General features: G+C 55.6%; 1 protein-coding gene across 3 annotated transcripts in view; it reads left to right on the plus strand.

Moving 5' to 3' along the window:
• The window catches only part of RARA (retinoic acid receptor alpha), a 44,636-nt gene extending 38,617 nt beyond the window's left edge, over positions 1-6,019 (plus strand). For 2 of the 3 annotated variants that reach the window (XM_019638781.1, XM_019638780.1), the window contains exons 5-9: positions 802-962; positions 1,237-1,413; positions 2,702-2,906; positions 3,600-3,758; positions 4,439-6,019. In XM_019638781.1, coding sequence (XP_019494326.1) covers positions 802-962; positions 1,237-1,413; positions 2,702-2,906; positions 3,600-3,758; positions 4,439-4,656 — 920 coding nt within the window. In that variant the 3' untranslated portion in view covers positions 4,657-6,019. The remainder of the gene's footprint in view (positions 1-801; positions 963-1,236; positions 1,414-2,701; positions 2,907-3,599; positions 3,759-4,438) is intronic. The other variant, XM_019638783.1, reaches the window with a different exon arrangement.
• Positions 6,020-11,484: the final 5,465 nt, after the last annotated feature.

Consider the following 11,484-nt stretch of genomic DNA (forward strand, 5'->3'; position numbering starts at 1 on the left):
CCTGCTGCCCCTTGGACTTGGGGACTTCAGAGAGCTGGCTAGTGTCAAAGAGCTGAGCCCACGTTCAGTGCCGTGGCTCCCACCCTCTCTTCCTCCAGCGTCAGCAGCCGCCACCACTGGCCCTGTGAGTGATTGTGTGTCTGGGATAATCGGCTGGTAACGACCCCATCGCTTCTTTAAAGCCGAGTGGTGTGTGCGGCTCAGCCCCCGATGATTTGTCAGCTCCCCCAGCTAATGGGTCGAGAGATTCTCCCGCCTGGCCCCCCACTGTCAGGCTGGGGAGCCCTACTCCTTGCCTGCCTGCCCAAGGAGAGGAGCTGCTTCCTTCCTTGAGCCAGTCCCAGGGAGCCCCAGGGAAACTGCTGTCAGGAGGGCTGGGGGCTGTTGGAGGCAGGAGCGGGTCCTTCCTGGGAGCAGAGGGAGTGGGGAGCAGGGAGGCAGAGCACAGAGGTGGGCCACTCCTGCACACTTGCTTTCCCTGTGTCCACGGAGTGTGGGCTGGAGTAGGGGTGTGGGAGTACGGGGCACAGGGGGCTGGTGCTGTGGTCCCAGGGCCCTGTGGCAGGACTTGGTGTGTGAGTCAGGTGGCCATAGGGGGTGGCTCGATCGAGTGTTGTCTGCCTGTGCACGCGTGCGCACGCGTGTGTGTGTGCGTGTGCATGTGCATTTGTGTGTGCACACTCCAGTGCGTGTGCGCCCACCAGATGATGACCTCTGCAGCAGCTCTGGAGGGAGAAGCTCAGGCTGGGGATGGACTGCTGCCCGCACTTGCCCTCTAACCATTGGCCTCGCCCTCCACAGCTGTGAGGAACGACCGGAACAAGAAGAAGAAGGAGGCGCCCAAGCCTGAGTGCTCAGAGAGCTACACATTGACACCGGAGGTGGGGGAGCTCATCGAGAAGGTGCGCAAAGCGCACCAGGAGACCTTCCCTGCCCTCTGCCAGCTGGGCAAATACACTACGGTACGGCTTCCCTCGACCTGGCGACGCGGGGGGCACCCAGTGCCACAGGCCCTGATGGGGGTACCCTATCCCTTCTTCTGCCAGGCTGGCTCCTCCTCACCCCTGTCTGGGCCTACATGTTCTCCCCTTCCCCTCCTCTCCCTTTTGCTGCTTCCTCTCAAGGAGCTCTCAGGAAGTGAAGGCGGGGAACAGGGCAGGCCTGTGGGGGCTGGTGGAGCCAGACCGAGAAGGGGTGCCATGAGGAGAAGGCCCTCATTCTCCCCTGTCCTCCCAGAACAATAGCTCAGAACAACGTGTCTCTCTGGACATCGACCTCTGGGACAAGTTCAGTGAACTCTCCACCAAGTGCATCATTAAGACTGTGGAGTTCGCCAAGCAACTGCCTGGCTTCACCACCCTCACCATTGCCGACCAGATCACCCTTCTCAAGGCTGCCTGCCTGGACATCCTGGTGAGGGTCTGCGCTCTGCCCACCTGGGCACTGTCCCATGTCCTTGGAGGATGTCCTGCCACTCAAATGACCACCTTCCTAGACATCCATCTGGAATGGACTTGTCCAAATGCCCACCCTCTCAATTTTCTACCCTTCCTCTTGCTCATAGGTCCACTTAGCCACTCAGCACCTGGGTGTACATTGGTTCACCCCTCACCCACACACGCATCCATCTACCCTCACCCCATCTTTCCATTAAGCCTTTCATCCAACCACCCATCTTCCCACCTGTTCAGTCTGTAATAAAGATCAGCTGGGACCCTGTGTGGCCAGGCCTTGAGCTGGGTGCCAGGAGCAGAGGTGAACACAAAACCGTCCTCTCTTGAAAACCTGTTTTTGGAGGCAGCATATGTAAACAGAGGTCGCAAACTGTGATAAGTGCTGGCTGAAGATGGGGGAGGGCTGTCCTCCCCTCCGTGCGGAAGATAGAGCCACAGCTGCTGGGCCCCAGGGAAGATGTCCAGAGAAGGTGGCGTATATCGGCATGGGAGAGGGCCTCCCTATTAGGACAGGATGTGAAAGGCCTGCTGTTATGAGTCCAGCTGGAGTCAGGGGACTTCAGGGCATTTGGTGGGGCCAGAGAGTGGGCTGGGCTGGAGGCAGCATTGGGAGCAGTGGGGACTGCCAAAGCCTCCACTGACAAGGAAGACTCTCCTCCCTGTCACCCTGATGGGCTCTCTCTCTCGGCCACCTCCAGGGTGGGGAGTTTGGGGTGTGACTTCCTGGTAGGGGCGGAGTAGGAGGTGCAGAGTGTGCTGTCTGCAGGCAGCCTCCCAGCCCCGTGCCCAGACGCAGGAGGCAGGGTCAGGATTTGACACAGTTGAAGCTGACGCACATTTATGAAGCTCCTGTTGTGTACCCTGTCCTGGGAACTGCAGTCCTTGCCTGGAAGTCCTAGTTGCTGGAGAAATCTAAGTTCTCTGCATGGAGGCAGGGTGACCTAGATCAGCACAGTCCAGTCCAGCAGCCGCTTGCCGTGTGTGGCTATTGACACGTAAATTAATTAAAATTAAACTCAATTCAGTCCCTCAGTTGCACCAGCACATTTTAAGTGTCCAGGGGCCACACTGGCGGGTGGCTACGCTATCAGATGGTGCAGACTTAGAACGTTTTCATTACTGTAGAGGGTTCTGTCAGGCAGCGCTGGTCTGGCTGCCTGCCAGGTGGTCCTGTGGGGATGGATGTTGGTGTTGGCAGTGCTGCGGGAGGGGCTGAGCCCCTGAACTCTCGCCTCCTCTGCACCCAGATCCTGCGGATCTGCACGAGGTACACGCCCGAGCAGGACACAATGACCTTCTCGGACGGGCTGACCCTGAACCGGACCCAGATGCACAATGCCGGCTTCGGCCCCCTCACGGACCTCGTCTTTGCCTTCGCCAATCAGCTGCTGCCCCTGGAGATGGACGACGCCGAGACCGGCCTCCTTAGTGCCATCTGCCTCATCTGTGGAGGTGGGCAGGGGGCCTACGTCTGGCGGCCAGACCCAGGGTGGTGGTGCCCAGGGATCATCAGGTCAGAAAGGGACCATGGCCCTGGTCAGGTCCCTTTCCGAGGAGGAAACCAAGTCCCTGGGGGGCAGGGTCTGGTCTGAGCCACACAGCAAGTGTATGGCAGTGGATACCTGAGCTCTGGTTCCCCATTTCCAGGCAGTACTCCCTCTAGGGGACTTAAGAGTAAGGGCCTGAGGGTCAGACCATCCAGGTTCAAATCCTGGCCAGCTGTGACCTTGAGCAGGTTGCTGAACTTCTCTGAGCCCCTGTATCTGTATAATGGGGCAGTGTGTCCAGAGTAAGACCCAGTAAATGTTAGCTGCTGTTACTGTTTTATTGTTACAAGTTCTGTAATATTGCACTGGTGTCCACAAGGGTGGGAATGGGAGACCTGCCTGGGCATCCTCCCTCTGCTTGAGGTTGGCACTGCTTGTGTTTAGGGGTCCTATGCCCATGAACTCGGCTGTCAGGGCGGGCTTTGGGCACCCTCATCCCCAGCAACTCTGCTTACACTTACAAGCTTCTCAGGAGGGCCTTTCTCCAAGCACGCAGGCCCCAGGAGCAGAGACACCCAGCTTGTGGCCTGGGCCGGCCCGCCCCCCGGTGGCCAAGGTTGGGAGTGCAGCTGCTCAGGGAACACCTCTGCTTCCTCAGACCGGCAGGACCTGGAGCAGCCCGACAGGGTGGACATGCTGCAGGAGCCGCTGCTTGAGGCGTTAAAGGTCTATGTGCGGAAACGGAGGCCCAGCCGTCCCCACATGTTCCCCAAGATGCTGATGAAGATCACGGACCTGAGAAGCATCAGTGCTAAGGGTGAGGCTCCCATCTGCAGAGAGGCCCCATGTGCTTGCCAAGGCCGGGCCCCAACACCTAGCCCAGGATGTACTGTTCATGCCTTGGGCCAGGACCCCCGCACCTGAGCCAATACCCCATGTCTCTGTGCCTAGGACGATGCCCCATTCATCAGGACCCAACCTGTCCCCCCCCCCGTGTCTAGGCCAAGGTCCCCCAGAAACCCCACCATGCCCAGGTGACCTGCCTGTGAGCTCTAAGGTGGCAGTGTCACCTTTGCATGGTGGTTATGGGCATGGCTCTGGAACCAGATGGTGCGGGTGTGTGTTCTTGAGCAGGTCACTTAACAGCTCTGAACCTCAGTTTCCCATTTGAGGATTGGGAATAATGATGGTGTGTAGAGTTGTTTTGAGGTGTCAGCAGAAGCCGTAGCACACAACACTTAGGAAGGGTCCAGTGTCAAACCAGGCGGTCTGACCCCAGAGCCCAAGCTCAGAACCATTTTTCCTGCTGCCCCTTGGACTTGGGGACTTCAGAGAGCTGGCTAGTGTCAAAGAGCTGAGCCCACGTTCAGTGCCGTGGATGCTGATTGTCCTGCCCGCTGCACTCTCCCGCCTGCAGCCACCCTTGCTTGCAGGGCTTGCTGGACTGGGGGCACGGGGTGTGTGTGTGTGCTGACCTCTGCCCCCCTTCTCCTGCAGGGGCTGAGCGGGTGATCACGCTGAAGATGGAGATCCCAGGCTCCATGCCACCTCTCATCCAGGAAATGCTGGAGAACTCAGAGGGTCTGGACACTCTGAGCGGACAGCCGGGGGGTGGGGGGCGGGACGGCAGTGGCCTGGCGCCCCCGCCCGGCAGCTGTAGCCCCAGCCTCAGCCCCAGCTCAAACAGAAGCAGCCCGGCCACCCACTCCCCGTGACCGCCCGTGCCCCGTGGACACAGCCCTCGCCCCTCGCCTGGCTTTTCTCTGCCTTTCTACCAACCATGTGACCCCAGCCAGTCCTGCCCCACACCTGTCCTCCCTGGGACAGGAGGGAGGAGGTGGCGAGTCTGGACAGAGGCCCGGGTGCTGTGGACTGCCGCCCCTGCAGCCAGGGCTCACGTCAAGGGCAAGGTCATGAACTGAGTGAGGACCCCTGGTCCTGGGCCTCAGGATGGGGCCTGGGGGCCTTGTGTTCATCAAGACACCCTCCGCCCACCTTGCCACATCTTCATCACCAGCAAATGCCAGGACCTGGCTCCCCCATCCTCAGAACTTGCAAGCCATTGCCCCCCGGTTGGGGAACCCCCCTTGCCTCGGTTGGTGACAGAGGGGGTGGGCCAGGGATGGGGGGGTTCCCCCTGTACATACCCTGCATTACCAACCCCCAGGTATTCTCGCTGGTTTTGTTTTTATTTTAATTTTTTTTGGTTTTGATTTTTTTTAATAAGAATTTTCATTTTAAGCACATTTATGCTGAAGGAATCTGTGCTGTGTATTGGGGGGAGCCGAATCCAGAGCTGGAGGGGGTGGGTCCTGGGGGAGGGCAGCGGCTCAAAGGGGCTCCCACTCTCTCTCCATGTCCCTGTGTCCCCCTAGCCCTCTTCTCCCCCGCCTCCCCCCCCAGCCTTTTCCTCCTCAGTTTTCTCTTTAAAACTGTGAAGTACTAACTTTCTGAGGCCTGCCCTCGCCTCCTTCGTGCTGGGGAAGCAGCTAGCCCCTGTTCTCCCTCTGCCTAACCACTAGGTGTGGACAGTTCCAGGTAGCCCCTGGACGGAGAGAGCCCACTACGAGAGATAGGTCAGAGCAAAGCAGGGGGCCCCTCAGACCATACAAGTGTGTGTGTCTCAGCCCTGTGTTCTTGGCTGAGCCCCCCCCCCCCAATCAGGGCCCACATGATCTAAGCCCTCCAGCCCCCACTGTGAAAGGGCTGGCTAAAGGATCTGAGCTGTCCCTGCCCTCGAGCCTCACAGCCACCAGCACCACCCACAGGGCCCCCAGACAGACACACACACACACACCAGAAAGGCCAGTACACACTTGGCCTGAGTTCATCCATTTCCCTGACCTGCCCGCCACCACCCACCCTACACCTGTGCCCCCTCCTTGCCCCGCAGGACGGGCCTACAGGGGGTCCCTTCCCCTCATCCCCTGCACCCCCGGGACTGGGGGAGCTGGCTCTGCCCTGCTCCCCTTGCCCCGGGGTTGGGGTCTCATCCCCCCAGAGCCCGCTGGTGCACCTGTTACTGTTGGACTTTCCACTGAGATCTACTGGATAAAGAATAAAGTTATATTTATTCTACACATGCCTCAGCCTTGCTGCCTCTCCGCCTTCTCTCAGTGTCTGGGCGGGGGGCTGGGGATAGGGGGTCAGTTATGAACAGTGAGGGCCTACCTTGTGCTGGGGTCTTTGGAGACCCTGTTGTAGGAAACAGGCCTGCCCTTGGGAAGCCCTTGCGTAGGAGCCTACACAGCCTGTGTCAGGCAGCCCCAGTCTGGAGGTGGGGAAGGGAGGGGGAGAGACTGCCTCTACCTACAGGGAATCCCAGCCTGAGGGAAGAAGCCAGCCCTGCCCTGACTTCCTAGCCTTTGAGAAGCAGGAGGTTGGGTCTGAGGGTCATTAATAGCAGAGAAGTTCTATTTTTGGAGTGACCACAGACTTGACCTTCATGGCAGGAGTGACAGTTGGCATTGGGGCCTGGGTCAGGGGCTCATGGCAACATTACAAGAGCACGGAATTGAGATGGAAGCTTAGGAGGCCAGCCCCATCGTCCCTGTGCCTCCGAGAGGGACTAGCCTGCCCTCCCCTGACCACCCCTAAGATCACATCATGGGCAGGAGGCACAGAAGACATTGCAGGAGAACCTGGACGTTCCTGGTTGAGAGGTTTGAGTGTGGCAGCCGTCTAGGGTCCTCAGGGACCAATGCTGCTCACCCCTTACACTACACATCAAGGCCCAGAGAGGGCAGTGCCCTTGTCCAAGGTCACACAGCAAGTGAGTGGCAACTAGGGAACCAGTACTGAGGTCTCCCACCTCTTAGCCAGGGCTCTTTCCTGAATCTCTGAAGCCCCCAAAGAAGCGTCAAGCACCGAGGTCTGCGGGGTCTGGGGAGGTGGCAGTGGAGGCTGTGTTTGCGAAGGTTTAGCAGCGTGGCTGGGCAGGAAGGAGTTTCTTCCACGGGAGTTCCCATGCCATTTCTACTTCAGCCACCAGGTGGCAGCAGCTCCTCGCTTATCTCACCTTTTGGCCCAGACGAGCGAGCTGACTGAGGCTCTCTTCCTCTAATAAATATTTTCTCACACATTCTTTATGAATCTGAAATGAAATTTAACATAACATACTTACACACTATGCTATCACATTGTATTGTAAAGGAGAAACGAAGGGAAAGTACTATGAATTTCAATATGTAAATGGCTTGGGCACAACCACATGGTAGAAATATGACATAGTCCCCAGCTTGCTTCTATTTTTAATGAACGCATTGGAATTTAAAAGAAGTCAGAAGGTCAGAGGCATTCTATACATGAAGTGCAGGAAAGTTAAAGAGTACGGGTGGATGTTGAAATAAAAACTGACAATGTATAATAAAACCATGCAAAAAAAAAAAATCCCCAAACAAAACCCTTAATGGTTTACATGTAAAAACAGAGTCAGGTTGTGGGCTCAGGTAATTATAAAGAGCTTTTTCACTATGTAAATGTCCAGCAGGACATCCTAAAGTCGGCGTGACAATTCTTTATTGTGGGTGGACCTCTTGGCATTTCTAGTCCATGTCCACTAAATGCCAACAGGGTCCCCCTCATGTGACAACTAGAGCAGTGGCCCCTACATTTACAAAGTGCCCCCTTTGGGGTAGTACCTTTGCTGTTGGGACCCTCCAGGGCTTGGGGTTGCCCACACAGTTCACAGTTCATTGCTGAGAGCAGAGTTTCTCAACCATGGCACAAGTGACATTTTGGGCCCAGGAATTATTTATTGAGAGGCCGTCGTCCTGTGCATTGTAGGATATTTAGCACATCCCAGGCTTCTGCCCACCAAGCTAGTCGCACATTCCCCCCAGCCGTGACTACCAATTGTATCTTCAGACATTGTCAAATGTCCCCTGGGGGGCAAAATCACTCCCAGTTGAGAACCACTGCAGTGGAGTCGGGTCATCGAGGGCTGACATGTGCTTTGCGTGGCTCCAGGGCCCGTCATTCACCCGGGAGACTGACCATAGATGGTGACTGGGATACAACTTGGGGAGGGCAGTGACGGGGTCTTGCCTGGACCTGTAGGAAGGAGTCCAGGGAAGAGGAATTTAACCATGCCTGGGACAGGTCTCAGAAGGCTTCCTGGAAGAGGTGCCCCTTCCCAGCTAAGTCTCTAAGGTGATGAGTGAGCCAGGTGAGATGCAGAAGTGATAAATAGCTTCACGTGATCAAAACTGTCACCAGCTCTGTGTTTTAACCATTTCAGTTTTTGGTTGGAATGGTGGAAGAGGTGAGGCTGTAGAGGCTGGGACGGGCTCAGGTCAAGACCAGTTCGGGAGCTGGACTTGTTATTGATGGCAATAGGAGTGAAGGATCGTAAGCCAGCAAGGGAGGTGTTCAGATTGGAATTGTAGGGGCAGGAGCAGAGGCTGTGGGAACACTCCAGGCCATCGGTGACGGGGCTGACCCTGGGCAGCCTCTGAAGGGGTGAATAAGAGTGGATAAGGAGAGGAAGGCTCAGGTGTGAAAAACGGGAGGACTAGGTGATTGATGGGATGTGGAAGGCAGGCAGAGAACAGGCTATAGCAGTAGTGGGTCCAGGCGTTCTGGGTAGACGGAGATGCCAGCAACTGTGAAGAGAACTAAGAAAGTGGAGGTTGCGGGGCTGCTGGTGGGCTCAGGTGGTTAGAGCGCAGGGCTCATAACACCAAGGTTGCTGGTTCGATCCCCACATGGGCTACTGAATTGCGCCCTCCACAAATATTGGGTTGTCAGAAAAGTCATGACGTAGTTTTTCTGTTTTTTGTTGCAAAAATAAGTCATGACTTTTCCAACAGTCCAATAAATTGGAAACAACTACTTGAGTTGGAGCTGATGGATCCTGAAAAAACACACTGTTCCCCGATAAAATTTAAAAAGAGAAAGTGGAGGTTGCATTTGAGGTGCTGGTGATCGTTCACCTTCCCTGTCCCTCACTCCACTCCAACCTCACTGGCCTCCTTGCTGGCCTCAAACACCCCCAGCATATTCCTGAGCCTCAGGGTCTTTGCACTTACTACTCCCTCCAACTGGAATGCTCTTCTTGGACATAGCTTCACGGCTCGCCCTTTGTTACATTCTGTTCCAGGGTCACTTCTCGGGGATGTCATTCTCTCTCCCCTTACTATTACCGGGACCTGGTGGTATAGTCTATATGTCTGCCTTCCCCACCAGGATGGAAGCTCTGTGAGGGCAGGTTTAACTCATGACTGTAGCCTAACTCTAGATCTGCTGTGTTCTATACAGCAGCCACCAGCCACATGCGACAACTGATTCTTGACATGTGGCTGGTCAAAATTAAGATATGCTCCAAGTGCACAATACATACCAGGTTTCAGAGACTTAGCAGAAAAAAAAAAGTAAAATATCTCCTTAATACTTTTTTATATTGATGACTTGCTGAAATAATATTTTCGATATATTGGGTTAAAGAAAACTATGTTACTAAAATTAATTTCACCTGTTTCCTTTTACTTGTTAATGTGGCTAATGGAAAACTTGAAGTTACACGTGTGACTCACATCCCATTTCTATGGAACAGTGCTAATCTTGAAAATTGCCTGGCATACAGTAAGTGCTCAATAAATATTTGTTGAATGAGTACATCTGGAAAACAGCTGGACATCCAGGTCTGAGTTTGTATGGAGGGGTCCAGGCTGCAGACACAGAACTGTCATCAGAGAGATAGTGTGGATAAGCGCTCGGGTCCCAGGGACACCTTCAGTTCTTCATCCAACATGAATTTACTAAGCACCTCCTATGGACTAGCGAGGAGGAGACAGCGATGCCATCCAGCAGAAGTGCTCTGCCTGGGGAAGCACGGGTGCCACCGGCTGTCTGGCTCTGACTTGGGGGTGGGGGTTGTCAGGGAAGGCATCTGTTTTCTTCCCAAGTGAGGCCAAAAGATAGGTAGGTGTTAGCTAGGGTTGGGGGAGGGTGGCTGCAGAGAGGGAGGCTTCCCCAGGCAAAGGAACAGCATGTTCAAACACTTGGAAGCAAAATCGGTCACTTGCTTGTTAGGAAGAGAAACTTCGGTATTGACTGAAGCATGGAAACCATGGGAAGCCAGAGCAATGGGGCTGGAGGCCTGAGAAGCAGGGCCTGTGGGGTGGTAGGGCAACACATCAGAAGACTCATGCAGGGCCGGCTGAGTGGTGCGTTGGTTAAGAGCTGGCTTGGGACGCCAGCTCTGAGCAGCAGGGCCCCGGTTCGGATCCCACATGTGGGCCAGTGACATCTGCGCCCTCTACAGCTAAGATAGTGAACAACAGCTTGACCTGGAGCTGGGCTGCCGTGAGTCGCCGGCAACGGCATAGGTTGCAGTGAAGCTGCAGTGGGCTGCCTAAGCTACCGTGTGTGGTGAGCAGCCAAGAGCCGCCGTAAGCGGCGTCCAGAGGCCGGTGACCGATCTGCCTCACCTGGTAAGAGCACAATGATAATACCAACATGGGCCAGTGAAGCGATGTCCTCCACAACTAGACTGAAGAACAAAAGGACAGCAACTTGTCTGTTCCCCGTCCCCAGATTCCCCAGCAGTGTTCCCCTCCCCCAATTCCCCAATAAAATCTTTAAAAAAAAAAAAAAGAAGACTCATGCAGGTGCTGGACTTACTCTGAGAACAGGGGAGCCCCAAGGGCATAAATAGGGGGTATTTAGAAAGCCTCTATAGGCTGCTGTGTGGAGTGCAGGCAGGAGAGCTGAGGAAGAGGAGGAAAGGAGGACAGAGAAGAGAAGGCCAAGGTCGTAGGAGAAAATCGGGCAGCCTGCTCCGCAGGGTCTGACGAAGTCCAGGGTGCGGTCAAATGGTGGCCCCTTGTTGTCACTTAGGTCCTGGGTGATCTTATGGAGCGTAGCCCCACTGGGGAGGTAAAGGAGAAAGGCAGACGGGGGCAGAGGAGAGACAGGACCGGGACAGGAGGCAGCCTGTAGACAGCTCTTTGTATTCCCCCAGGAAGGAAGAGGGTGGTGGCTGCAGGGAAATGCAGAGCCAGGAGCATGTAGCAAGAGGGTTTTCTGAGCATGGAAGGGACTTAATCATGTTTATGGACTGAGGGGAATAGCAGCAGGATGAGGGGGGTGAAGTTAGAAGAGAAAAGGGTCCTGCCCTTTGATCCCACTGGCTGCCCCCACTCTACCTCCATGAGAGCGAGGGCCTGGCCACGCAGCCCAGGTCACCAGGTGAAAAGTGTGGATGGGTCCCACAAGCCCTACCAGAGTGAGGCCTGACCCAGGGGTGCAGGGCACCTCCCCTTCCTCTCCCTTCCTGTGTGGACTCCATCAGGAGGGGAGATCTTCCAGTGACACCCTTGCAGGGAGGGAGGGAGACACTGTGGCTGCTGCTGGCCCTGGATCCTGGCTACCCACACAGTGCATATCACAAATCCCCCACACAGAGAGCTCACACGGCATACACATACCCGCATAGAGCCTACACAGGATGTACATGTGTGTACACACATGCACACAGCTCACACAGTGTGTGCAAATGCATGCACACACACAAAGGGCTCGCAGAGGTTTTACATGTGCAC

The sequence above is a fragment of the Hipposideros armiger genome, unplaced genomic scaffold, assembly GCF_001890085.2.
Source record: "Hipposideros armiger isolate ML-2016 unplaced genomic scaffold, ASM189008v1 scaffold_40, whole genome shotgun sequence".
Classification (NCBI taxonomy): Eukaryota; Metazoa; Chordata; class Mammalia; order Chiroptera; family Hipposideridae; genus Hipposideros; species Hipposideros armiger.